Here is a 13,694-nt window from a genome sequence, read left to right on the forward strand (position 1 = left end):
GTATTCTTGGTCCTGATTTTGGGATACAAACTTACAACAAACACTGATGAACAATATTTTCTCAATTAATGCTTTTATTTTTATGCACAGTAAACAAATGACAGTCAGTTCAGGTTTGACTGGCCTTTCAGCTCAAGAGGCCAAATCCTATTGTATCCTGTATGGAGGCTTTTCATACATTTTAATTGCCTATATTTTTTAAGTACAGAAACGATTAGTCAATTAATTGGTTAGTCAACCGACAGGAAAACAATCCACAACTATTTGGACCAGCAGTTAGTCATTTTTCAAGTAAAAATGCCAAATAGTCCCTGGTTGCAGCTTCTCAATTCTGACCTTTCAGACAGAATGTGAGACGAATGTTTGAGGCGAGTGCGAATTGAGCAACATATTTGCGCCATTCCCAGGGCTTATAGTAGATCTGTTTCATGAACGTACAGAAACGAGAATAAGTAAGTAAATAACAACAATCGAATAAGTGCAAATACATTATGATAATTAGGTTTCTGGAGGTGTCTAAATCCAGCCAAACTCAACATGTAAACACTGAATTACTGGATGAACAATAACCGGTAGTAGCTTTGAAGTGGTTGAACAACTGCATCAAGACAAAAAAAAACAGACACACGCACACACTTCAGAAAACTTGAGTTCAAGTAAGCATAAAGAACAAACTGACTACACACAAAAAGCTGCAAAATTCAACAGATGTATCCTCATATATTTCATCATTAAAATCATTTTCTTCCCAAATATATCAAGTTTAAACTTTTGTGTGTGCAGAAAACACAATACCTGATGTTAAGTCCTTAATGTTGGAATTTAAACAAAATAAATTACACATTCATTTGAACCAGTTTTATCATAGATTAGTGTGTAATCATCCATAATATGTCAAAGTAAAAAAAGTGCCTGTAGACCCTTAAACCCCGGAGGAAGTGCACTTTGGTCAAGGCGAATAACAATTAGCTGCTCGTCATTTCAAAGCTAATAGAGTGCCACAATATGACCTAACACCTGCCGTTTTGTAAATAATATTTAATAAAAGGCTGTACTGTAAAGCTGTTAGAGACTCAAAATCACATAGAAGACAGCATAGAAGAGTAACTGCATTAAAGCTCAGATTGTAGTAAATTGGAGTAGTGCAAAGAAAAACTGTCTCCTTAAATTCAATTAATTTATAAATTATTATCTCATGAAATCAGTCAAAAACAACCATTATCTTTTATTCCCAAACCTCTCTCCTCCTGTACTAAACACATCACCCATAAAAATGGCTTTTGACCTTCACGTTGCTTGCTGTGCTCGGTCTCATAGGATGCGGGTGCAGTCAGAGCGGGACCCTCCGTACTGCAGGACTGTGGGGGCTCTGCTCGGGCTCTCATGGCTCACTCGGGGTCCTGAACTGGATCCACCTGAAGAGGAGCCGCCGCTGCTGTTGCTGCTGTTGTTGCTGCTGTTGTTGCTGTTGTTGCTGATGGTGGAGGGAAGCTCTCCATCAGCCTGGGACCAGGGCTGATCTGGTCTGTCTGGCCGCTGGACGCGGTGAGCATCCAGCATCTCCAGCAGCAGGTCATACAGAGGCACTTTGTTCTTGCACTTAATGCTGTAGAGATGCTCCATGCCTTTGTTGCTGCAGGGAGATGAGGAATTGGAATGAGTTTATGTATCAGTCAGTTAATGAGGGCTGCTACAGATTTCTTTCTACATCCTTAATGGCTCTGTTTGATTTTCTAATTTTATGTGTTTAATATATTCTGGAAAACACACTTGTTCCCAAGCAATAGCTTGTATTGGGATTTTACTCATGGTCTATTTTTTCAGTTTTTTTGCCCTTCAGTTGCTTTTTATTCATTGTTAATTTATTGTTCTGGTTTTTATTCACTACTTTCTTTGGAGAATTATCTTGCTATGTAATTTAAATGTATTAAGGCTGGTGTTTCCTGTCCACAAATCAACTATGTGTTAGTTTGTCTCTCAGTACTTTCTGATCTTCCTACTTTGTCTGTATTCAGCCCCATTCGGCCATCTTACTAGATGGAAAACTTTTTTTGTTGGGGACTACTTTCTGCTGAGGAATAATACACATTTGGTGCTCTAGTCAGTATTTACAGCAGCAGAATTATGTATGTGAGATCATTGTGATGAAGAACAATGTCAACCGTATAACAGCGTAGCTCACTGACGTGTGAAAAAAATGATCTATATTTGGCTTTGGATACACAGACAATACTTTGTACTTAGTAGGATCAATTTATTGTTGCTTTTGGTCTTTAAGGTTTTATTCTTTAAACTCTGGTTATACACTTAACTAAACAAATTGTTTTAGTGTGGTTTATATATTGTGATATACTTGATATACTCTACAGCAACAACTCATCAGTGAAGAGGAATACATTTAGCTATTTACTTTACTTTACTTATTGATGATTAATGCTTATACCAGCTTACCTGAAAAGAGACCATCAATTATGTTTCTAAAAAGAGCCCAAACCCTTTTAAAGCATTTATCTTTTAAATTCAAAGAACCACTGTGCAGATTCTCAGCAGAACATGTTGAAAACAAAAAGCTTAATGTTGTAAACAAAAACAAAAAATTCTAATTTAATTTCACCTCATGTGCCTGATGTGGGAGAGCAGGAGGAGCAGCTGTGCCTGCCGTCTCGACTGCTGCTGAACTGAGCATCCTGATTGGCTGATGTGATGTATGAGAGCGTCTGTGATGGTGTCAAGCATGTTCTGCACTGCCGCAGTGTCGTGGAGGGGCTCCATTGTACCAGTGCAGAAATAGAAGGCACCTGACAGAGGAAAAACATAAGCTTACTGGAAATTTGTCAAGCTAATGGACCTTTCTGTTCTTAAACAGAGACTTCAGTAAAAGTAATTTACGTCATATAGACATTTTTACTTTTACTTAATAAAAGATCAAGACTCAAACACGCATATAAGAGCAGAGCATTGATTGCAGATGCAGTATTGCCCACACAGCAATCAAACATTCATTTGGCTCTAGCAGCTGTGCCAGTTTTGTCATCCCGCTGGTATTTGAGTTTCTATATAGAATATCTCAATCTCCGGGGAAAACGCAACCCTCTGTGCTGCCTCATGTTGTCATGGGAACAGTTATCGGGCATATTGAGGGTACACTCTGTTCGCCTAATGTACCTGAGTAGCGTTCAAAGCTACAGTACACATCTGTGGGTGTATTTTGACACTGTTCATTATTTACTCTCGAGGACCAAAAATGGAAACCTGTGAGAAAGTGGTGTGCATGCAAATAAAACTGTGTGTAATTGAAAAATTAAGCTAGAGAGCTTATATTTTGATTAAAGAATTGTCTCTGCTTTCCACTGTCATTGTTTCCAGGCATCACTTTACACTTAGTTTCTCTTAAAATGTTTCACAAGAAGGTCTCTCACACGTGTTGCCTCACCAGAGTTGAGCAAGATAATAGCTTTGAGACAGACAAACTCCTCGGGCTTCAGTTTGAGCAAGCGGAAGCGGGAAGCAGTGGCTAGCAGCATGTCAAAGATCTCAGCCATGCCTTCGACACAGTCGCCTTCGTTCCTAGAGAACAGAATAAAAGAAAACATGAGTTTGAATTTTGTTTAGATATTTGAAGTTCTCTTTTCTTTCTTTTTTAAGATTATTTTTTGGTCTGAAGACATGAAAGGGGAGAGAGGGGGGAATGACATGCAGCAAAGGGCTGCAGGTCGGAGTCGAACCCGGGCCTGCTGCATCAAGGAGTAAACCTCTATATATGGGCGCCTGCTCTACTCGGCTAACTTAGCTACCCGGGCGCCCAAAGATCTCTTTTCTTGTGTGTTTAAAATTCTGTAAGTCACACATAGACTTCTGAGCTGCAGTGCACCATCAGTATTCTAAAAACATGTGTGACCATTAAGCTATCCAAAGAGTGGCCAGATAAACAACTAATGGACTGAATCACTGCAACGCTCCATTTGTCAGCACAGTTGAAAAGTGAGGGAAAGATGGATAATATCCAGTGGTTGGAGTGCAAGATTAACTTGGACAGCACAGAGCCAAGGGGATTTTTCAACCCTGACCAACAGCGTTTTAGTCATCATGTCCAATTGCTGAGGACACTTCAGAGACCAGGTTTTAGAGAGAATACTATGTAATATACTTTTGAATCAAATAGGACCATCAGACACATCAGAGGGTAAAAGCTTTGTTTGTCTCTCTGCATGTCTCCCTCATGCCTCTGTCTCCACCTTCCTCTCTTTTTCTCCCTGAGGTAGATACTGAGGTCTGCCCAGCTTGTTTACTTTTAACACGGGGGAAAATGGAGGGAACAGGCTGTGCCTGCAAAGCAATTTCTAGTTTTTGTCCTCTCTGTTTGTCATTTTGCTCTCGTCTCCTTTCCCATCATCTCTCCCTCGATAGTTCTTCCTTTGTCATCACTCCTTGCATTGAGTCTTTGAGAAATCTCTGTCCTGGTTGTCAGCTCAGTACTGTAATGATCGGAGAGGCCGCTCTCCTCTCCATGGGGAACCTGTAATTATTATTTCACTCTATGATGGTGGCACAATGGCTGGCAAGGTGTGAAATGGAAAATCTACAATGGTGATGTATCACTCTTAAGATCTGTGTGAGAGTGAGAGATAAAAAAAAAAAAGGTAAGAAAAGCACGGAAAGAGAGATGAAAAAATTAGGGCTGTCAGCATAACGCGTTCATTTTTTTAATCATATTAATCGCATGCCTCCATTTATTAATTTATTTTCACTTCACTCGGCTTTGCGTCGTGCCTAACAGGCTACTATTTTGCTTAATTTGATTAATTCCTCGTAACACATCCTGCTGCTGCAGGAATAGCAACGCGGATTTCGGCGCCTCATTCTGGTGCTACTGATATGTCTGCACTTCTCTCTGATGTTCTGAAACTGACGTTACAGGCAACAGAAACATCGCTGCACGTGACGCTAGTTAACACTATACTTGACAGCAGCTAATGTTAGCCTACCGCTAGCTAGTAGCTGGATTAAACAGGGTTAAAATGCTGACAGCTAATACTAAACGGTGTAAAGTTTGTCTGTATTTAACTGTAGAGGATTCCGACACCGGGATGTAACAATCTGCAGCTGCTGTTGTCGGAAAAACACAGACGGTACGTTCAATGAAACTGGTAATTTACAGCCTCGTGGTGCATTCAAAGTTGTTGTTAAATGCCCTGCCGTTGTTTTTGTCATTCAACAGCTATTTACTAGTGAAATAAGTTATTGTTATAGTGATTACATTATTATTAAATCATTTAATTTTGACGATATGGCCTTAGCGATAAACAAGCCATTCTTTAATGTCGCCAACTGTTTAGTACCCTTCTTTTTTTAACTTTCTTAAAAAGTATTGGTTCAGGCACCGTTAAGGCACCGGTACCGTTTTAAAAGTACCGCTTTAGCACCGGTATCCAAACCAAACAATACCCAACCCTAATATTGACTCTAGATTCAAATGTGTGACTAGATTAAATATATAATAAACAAATACAAATCTTAAAATCAAGTTCATAAAGTCATTTTCTTTGCATTCATTTGATTCCCAATCAAGATACACTGGTAAGAATTGCTTACCATATTATGAAATGCAAATAATAGATTTTTAATCACGTGATAAAACATGCGATTAATCGCGATTAACTATAGAAATTCAACGATTAATTGCGATTAAGAAAATGTAATCGTTTGACAGCCCTAGAAAAAATCTAATAAGGTAAATGTCAAAGAGAAGTCAGGTGAGTATTCCAGGCTACCTGTCCAGTATGAGGTCCTGTGCGAAGATGAGTTTGCCGGGGCAGTGGATGGACCTCCAGCTGAGCCCGATCATCAGCACCTCCAGCCATGAGCTCTCCAGCAACTGCGCCTGGTCATGGAGGCCCAGCTGCAGGAAACCTAGAAAACACACACACACACACACACACAATGTGTTTCATCCTGATCACAGCAGTTATTTGGAATCAAGACCAAATCCAAACACAAACAAAAACCTGATGTCGACAAGAATTGCTGTATCAGTGCTGATTACTCTGAGCGTTGGACTGCGGATTTATAACACTCCCACAGTTAAATGTTTTCTGTGCACCTTCATCCCACTCATAAAAATAGAAATATGCATTCCCTTGTTTTCTGGCAGGGACTGGCTACTTAAATGAAACCATCTGCAATCTCTCTCCTCTTAAGCCTCATCACTGGCACTCAGCTGTCACAGTTCATATGTAATTACAGTCAATTCCCTTCCATTGTCCCTCTCTCTCCCTCTGCTTGGGACCCCTCACAATTAAAAATGTGTGCCTTTGGGCTTTTAGTACCACACAAGGTTGTAATAAGGTGTGTGTGTGTGTGTGTGTGTGTGTGTGTGTGTGTGTGTGTGTGTGTGTGTGTGTGTGTGTGTGTGTGTGTGTGTGTGTGTGTGTGTGTGTGTGTGTGTGTGTGCGTGTGTAAATAAAAAGGGTGATGTATCCTATACTGCATTTAGGCTCTATGGGGTGCCAGTGGACAATCCTCTCAAAAGTGATGACTGTAATAACCATCACTGTAATGGCTCTGTGTGCGTGTGTTTGTGTGTCCACAATAAAGGTCGCCCATCACCTTACTGTTGCCTACGCAGTCAAATAGACAACCATCGAAGACCATCACCTCTCTCATATAGTACATCTGTATATTTAAATGTTTAAGAAAGACACCATTACCAAGCTTTAAAAATGATATGTCCCAATTTGGACAAAACATGTCATGGTGCTCCAGCAGACCTGACTTACGTGTTTTGCACCTGCCCTCACCCGGCAAGTATTTTTTAATATCTATCCAAAGCTACAGACATCAGCAAGAATGTTATTAAACTGGAATTTATCCATCTGGCCTGATGATTTTAACGAACCTTGAAAAAATTAAGTTTGCACTGACAGGCTTTACACTTGGAATGCTACAATCCAACACTTTTATAACCTTAATATATATAATATATTTTATACCCGACAGTTTGTGACGAAAATACATTCATTACCTTTCTTCATTTTTATTTTTTTTCAGTAACTGTATCACTTTAATGGGCTATTTTTTATTTATTTATTTCTATTCGCCTTGTCAATAGCAACAGACATCAATGTATCTGGAGGGTAGGAGCTCTGACCAGAGCTGTCAACACAAGATTACAACAAGCCTGACTGACATCAAAAGGTTTTTATAGCTTTAACTGATCACATGTCATTTTGTTATCCACTATGTGATGTAACATTCAGTTTAAGGGCAGTTGTACAAGATTGTCTTTTTGCTTAAAGGTGCACAATGAGTTCCTGCATGGTTTCAGCGCGATTTCATTTTTGTCTCAAATTGTAGGCATCTCTCCTTGATCCGCTAGCTGCCTGCCCCCTGAATCTGTCATCTGTTTAGCTTTCCTCTGGCCCACCTGTATCAGATACATTGATGTGATTGGTTCAGCTCGGCTACAAGGACATAGTTAACGAGCATCATTACTCAATGCCAGAGTGACTCGCTGAGCAAATTTAAATTGTGCTCTCGCGAGAACTCTGGATTTCCAGAGTAGGAAAAATAGGGTCCAGGTTGAAAAATACCAAAATAACCCTTTAAAGGTGCACTATGAGTTCCTGCATGGTTTCAGCGCGATTTCATTTTTGTCTCAAATCATAGGCATCTCTCGTTGATCCGCTAGCTGCCTGCCCCCTGAATACACTGTGAAAAAGCCCAGTCTCAGGAGACAACACAGGGGTCGTAAACATCAAACAAACACTAGAGGCACAGGCTGTGCACCAAAATACAACAAACCACGTTCCAGCCAATAACAAGATATTTGGAGGAGGGGGTGGGGGTTAGTGCATCTTTTTCACTGACATTAAGGCTGCTGCTCTAAAAGCACACCCTCCCCCAACCATCTTGTAGGTGATTGGCTGGAACGTGGTTTGTGCACTTATAATAACAATCTGAGCCTGTCAGTGGCAAAAACAAGCAAATCTGTCAATTTTTTAAAAAGAAATATCTTTAAAATGTGTCTGAAAAATACACTGCATTATACATTCAATATATAAGAAGGTTTGTACTGCTAAAAAGGATTAAGAGTATTTACTGGTGGTGTGGCTACCTCGCCACTCTAAGAAGTACCTGGAAGCTTCTTGGCCCATGCAATCATGTGGACCAGCTCCTTATCGGCCATGCTGGTTAGCAGGGTCATCATGGTGACCTCAGTATAGGGTCGGTTTAGCTTCTGACGGGAGCACAGTATTGGGGGCTCGGCACCCTGGAGATGGAGGAGCACCTGGGGAAGCAGCAGAGAAACAAAAAAATGTAACCAGAAAAATAAAAGCTGCTGTATTTCAAATTGATTTAAAGTAAGTGCAAACACATTTTAACATCCACAAGCCACATTGCCATGAAATTTGGTATGTGGTCCTAATATTTCTTTAAGATCCAAATTTCCACCAGGCCAACAATTTGCACCCCAACAAGGTATTTCGAAAACATATGTCTTCGCATGAATAAGCACCTGGTCAGGAGGCATGCCAGTCAGCAATAATTTTCCTCCTCCACCACAAGCACTACTGCGTTTCCTCCCGTCCTGAGGGGGCACTGTCCTGTGCGCCTGGACCTTAGAGGCCTTGTCTCTGTCATTGGTGCCAGTCCGTCGTTTGTCACGCCGCAAAACATGCCCGCGGTCCTTGCGCACACCTTAAGCACACAGCAAGTGTTTAATACAAAATAACACGCAGATAAACAGAAAAAGCCACAAACATGCATGAACACAGTCGCAACAAACCCGTCAGGCTTTTTGTCTTGATATCACTCACACAGAATTTCATATCCTGTTTTTACCACAAAGTCCAGCAGTGCAGATTATATGGATGCCTGTGTGATTGAAGTATGAAAACAAACTGGGAGTGTGTTTTAATCAGTAGTTGTACTCCTTAAGAGGAAATCACTTCAAGGCCATGTTAAAGTTAGTCTCAGGATTATCTGCCTCCACCAGCACTCTCATATTTGTGCCGATCCTTTCAGCAACAAGTAATGGTTGATAAATGGCAATTAGTTTTGAAATTTGTTAATAAGTGGGTAATCAAATTAGTTTATTTTGCTGACATAAAAACAATATACTGAAAAGCTAAATAGTGCAAAATTAAAAAAGTCATAAAAGACAGACATGCAGACAAAACACAGGATAACCAATACCAACTAAATTTAATAATAGACAGCACATTGTAGAAATAAAAAATGATGTAAAATAAAACAAAGTGAGATTGGTCTTGGAAAAATGGGAAATCTGCTGTATGCTGGCGTTTTCTACCCACCTCCTTTCATCATGCCAACTTCGTAACACTTCCTAAGACGGCAAGCCTGGCAGCTCTTCCTCCGATTCCTGTCAATAGTACACTGATTGGTTGCTGGGCACATATAGTCATTGTGACCTGAAATGGAAGAAAATCTATTACTTCAAGCCCCCCACTCCATTGTTCAGTTCAGATGTATGTTATTTAATAGCCAGGAACACTCTATTCCCATTTTAAATGTTTCTCAAATGTAGAAAATGTTAAACGTGGCATCTTGGCTTTGTCATTGTCATAGACTATTGGTTTTCTTTATGACCAGTCTTTCATTGCAAGACTTGTCAATATGATGACATGACAAATTGAATAAATACAACAGTAATATACCTGACCTTTGTTTTAAATGCAATGAGGCTAAAGGAACATTTATGCACTGTGTCTGAGAGTGTAACAAAATTAAAACATTCTGGAGAGAGGTGATCAATACAACTATGTTCATCTTGTCTGTGAACATTCCCCTTGACCCTAAGATGATTTTGCTGCACCTGTATCCAACAAATCTGAATGTGAAGCCCCAAGAACATAAATGTATTGATTTTACTATACTACAGGCAAAAAGGACTATAGCTCTAATTTGGAAGAAAATGGAGGCATCTACAAATGGTGCTTGGATCAAGAATATGGCGAAATGTATGTCCATGGAGAGACTGACATACTGTATATTGAAAGGCAAATTGGGAATGTATGAGAAAATCTCCTGACATTTGGAGGGGTTGTTGAAAATTGTATTTCCAATTAAAATGAATAAAAACAATGTTAAAAAATAATAACGACATGATTAAGCCACCTACAGCAGATTACGTTTTTATTTGCACACAGAGGCAGCAGTACATGAAGGGTGTACACCATGGCATATGAAAGACATGAGATGCAAACAGAGAGGAAAACGGTTCAAACTCGTGAGTGAAATAGAAACAAAGTCAAATCAAACTTGAAATTTAAATTCTACTCTCTTAACTTAAAATCTGTTTCACAATGTCATAATTTATGACACATATTTTCCCTCTTTTTCCTTATAAAGCTCAAGTGTGACTGCTAATTTCTCTGTTGAGGTTACAGGCAGTTCACTTCCGTACCATGAGCCTACTAGATCTGCTTGATTAAACCACACTACATTTTTTGACTTTGTTGACTGATAGCAAAACTTATTTTTATGGGGCATGCTGCTCCATTTACGAAGTTGACTAGTGTACTGTTAATTGTGTTCTTTCATTTGGTTATAAGTTTGACAGATACAGTAAGAAACATTATTCAAGTCTAAGCATTTCTTAGACATAATCTCTCACAAACAGCTAATGTTTGAGAATTACATCCATTGGTCACAAATGGATGAAGCAGAGAGATTACCTACCCTGGATGCTCCTCTTAAAGAAGGCTTTGCAGCCCTCACAGGACCACACCCCGTAGTGGTACCCAGAGGCATAGTCACTGCACACGGCACAGAAACGCATCTCTTTGACAATCTCAAACCCCCTGGCCCCAGCCCCAGCTCCAGCTCCTGACTCCCCCACGCTGTATGACTCGTCACTGGTGTTGTACTGGTCCTCCATGGAGACTGACTGCTGACTGGATGGGACACTGGACCTGCCACAGGACGTGGATTTCAGCTCTGTTAAATTATCTCACATATTGACTTAATGATTAAGTGTGTTCATAAAGTAGTAGTAGTAGTAGTAGTAGTAGTAGTGTTTATTTCTAACATGTAACAATTTAAAAACAAGAAAGCAAATAACAAGAATAACAATAAAATTAACAGTAAACATATAACAAACCCTCAATATACAAGTTCTCATAAACAACATAAATAAATATTACATGTTCGAAAAAGAGTAGGAAGAAGCTGTTACTTAAGGATAATGATTATAATTTGTGGTGCAGAAGAATTGCTTTACTAAATGTCTTTTATCATACAAATTTGGAGCCGGCAACTATTTATTTACAATTCTTACATTCACCAGACCAACATTAATTTTGACAGTGGCAAAGACAAAAGCAGAGTACTATTTTCCACCTGAGCCAGGAAGCAATCTCTCCGTGTACTTCTGTTGTTCTTACATATTGTTCCTTTCTCAAGGTCTTTGACAAAGTACTTAATCTCTGGAATTAGAAACCAGGACAGAGCCTGATCCTTTCCATGGAGATAGTGGCAATGTTTTGTATAAAGTAAAAGATTTAAAAACAAATGCCGTTATATAATTGTTTTGTTTATAACTACATAGTGAGGACTGAACAGAATGCCAATGAGTGTAATATTAAATTTCGTTATGTGGCAAAATACCATACAACCACTTAATAGGGAACACCAAGTCAGTAGAGAAAATACAGTAAAATTATGAAATAAATAAATGAATTATTATAAACAAAATACACAAAATGAAAATGTACTTCGTCATAGATATTATTCTTTAACTTTGTATTCAAATCATGACAGAACCATACTAGAGAAACAAATCAGGTATATCAATGTTTTGTTTGCACTTCTCCTTTTAGTTAAATAATCACTAAAGCACAAACAAAACTGGCCAATCGGATTCAAGCTGAGGTAATGGCAAGAAATACATAACATTTTTCCAATTACACAACACAAACTTTTCTCCTCTCAGTTGATAAAGAAAAATTGTATTCCCTCACCTGTAGACGGGTGTTGAGGAGGTTTCCAAATAGTGGTGGCTGGGTGTGTGCATAAAGGGGCTGAATCGGGGGCTGGAGGGCACAAACACAAGAGGACTGGTAGGCCCACTACCCAGGGACTGGCTGCCATCTGAGGGTGGTCCGTGGGCGTCTAAAGGAGCAGAGTAGTAGCCAGTGCTAAAGTGGCTGTAAAGAGGAGTCGGAGCAGGGGTGGAGGCAGCATAGTCGTATGTCCCTTCCAGGAAGTCCACAGTGGCTACCCCTCCAGACCCCCGACTCTCTTCGTGGTACATGTCACTGGAGAGGGCACGCGGTGGAGGTGAGGGACGTTGTGGGGAGAGGGTCTCCAGTTCTGAGAAGGCTGGGCTGATCCTGGGTCTGAGGACTGGTCCACAAGGCTGCCGGCTCTGTGCCGGGCTCTGTCTGAGCAACATCACAGCACAACAGCACTGATATGCAACATGATTTAGACTTCCTCTCCCATTTGCTGGGAGGAGGAGTGGAGGCGAGTGCTGCTTTCTCTCTTTCTGTCTCCGTGACTTATTTCCAATAAACAGTGACAGACAACTGGAAGGGTCCAGTATTATTCTCTTTTGCTCTATCTGCCTTGATCTTCCGCCCACCAAGCTCCAAAAATAAAAGGCACCAAAAAGACTCCTCCCAACCTCTAGCAGTTTTTTTTCTAATACATCTCCATTAATGTGTAGGCTGGTGGGATAAAGAAAGAGGAAGATGGACAGGGAAATAGTGACTCCTAAATAACCTTCCTGTCCTGTCTCTCCCTCACATCACTATTAAGGACTTTCAACTTCACCTTTATCTTACACTGAAAAACTTTCGCTGATTGCAGCTGGTACCCAGAGAAAAAAACATCTGTAAACTATCAGTAAGCTGTTTAATTTATCTGACACTTGTGACGTATGGTATGACCGGTCTATTTGTCGCCAGATAATTGAATACACCTGAGACTCTGCAATAAATCAAATTACTGTTGAAATGAGAAACATTACGACAATGGTTTAAAACAACGGTGGCTAAAAAAAAAAGGCAAAATCTACCATGATACACTACTCACCTCTCATGTGAGAATCATCCTCCTATGTGCTGTGCAACATGGGGACTGTTTTAGTCTTCTCTCTCGCTCTCTGCTTGCCTCTCTCATCTCTCTGACTCTCAGAAATCTAGCTCATTGGACACACTGGAAAGGTTAAAAAAGGTTTTAGTGCCAGGTCACCATAACACAGCAAACAGAGCAGGAGGTCAAATCTTATTCCAACAGCCAATAATTACACAATCAATCCAAAATGAGAGGATTGATGGTTATTTTAATCAGATGCTGCATAACTTAAATATTTTAATAAACATGACCAAAATATTGCTAGAAGTAAAAAAAACAATCAAAATTTCCTAGTGCCATTTCATTGAAAGGATGCCATATATTATAGGACCACAATATGGACTAGTTAATCATTACTCTAGGTTAGGTCAAGTCACAGATGAAATAGAAACTATATTTAAACAAATCAAAGGAACGGGGCAGAGTACTCAATGTTCATGTTTACTGCGCAAAAGTTCCAGGTTTGTTATCGTCACGGATCCTATTAGTCCTTGCATGTTTTGGGACCAGGCGTCAAGGTAAAAAAACAACCTTGTGAGCTGAAACACTAATAAACCTAATTAAATTAAATAATAAAAACTAATAAAAATTAAATA

The 13,694-nt window shown here is 39.7% G+C and overlaps 1 protein-coding gene across 2 annotated transcripts; it reads right to left on the reverse strand.

Annotated features, from left to right (window-relative positions):
- Positions 1-56: 56 nt before the first annotated feature.
- Positions 57-12,564, reverse strand: esr1 (estrogen receptor 1). Of its 2 annotated transcripts, XM_035995687.1 has the most exons (10): positions 11,982-12,564; positions 10,702-10,934; positions 9,315-9,431; positions 8,516-8,697; positions 8,134-8,287; positions 5,772-5,910; positions 3,434-3,567; positions 2,615-2,798; positions 1,472-1,633; positions 57-1,441 (listed from the first exon to the last, which is right to left on the reverse strand). In XM_035995687.1, the coding sequence occupies exons 1-10, from the start codon at positions 12,413-12,415 to the stop codon at positions 1,312-1,314; spliced, it is 1,869 nt and encodes a 622-aa protein (XP_035851580.1). In that variant the 5' UTR covers positions 12,416-12,564; the 3' UTR covers positions 57-1,311. The 2 variants fall into 2 exon arrangements, with proteins under 2 accessions (XP_035851580.1, XP_031178023.1); XM_031322163.2 differs by having other exon boundaries at positions 57-1,633.
- Positions 12,565-13,694: the final 1,130 nt, after the last annotated feature.

The sequence above is a fragment of the Sander lucioperca genome, chromosome 19, assembly GCF_008315115.2.
Source record: "Sander lucioperca isolate FBNREF2018 chromosome 19, SLUC_FBN_1.2, whole genome shotgun sequence".
Lineage (NCBI taxonomy): Eukaryota > Metazoa > Chordata > Actinopteri > Perciformes > Percidae > Sander > Sander lucioperca.

Coding starts and splice junctions, on each gene's coding strand:
- esr1 (XM_031322163.2), bottom strand. CDS start 12,415: ATGTTGCTCAGACAGAGCCCGGCACAGAGCCGGCAGCCTTGTGGACCA. Junction 10,935..11,981: donor TCCTCAACACCCGTCTACAG/GTGAGGGAATAC, acceptor GTCCTGTGGCAG/GTCCAGTGTCCCATCCAGTC. Junction 2,799..3,433: donor TATTATCTTGCTCAACTCTG/GTGAGGCAACAC, acceptor TTCCTCTGTCAG/GTGCCTTCTATTTCTGCACT.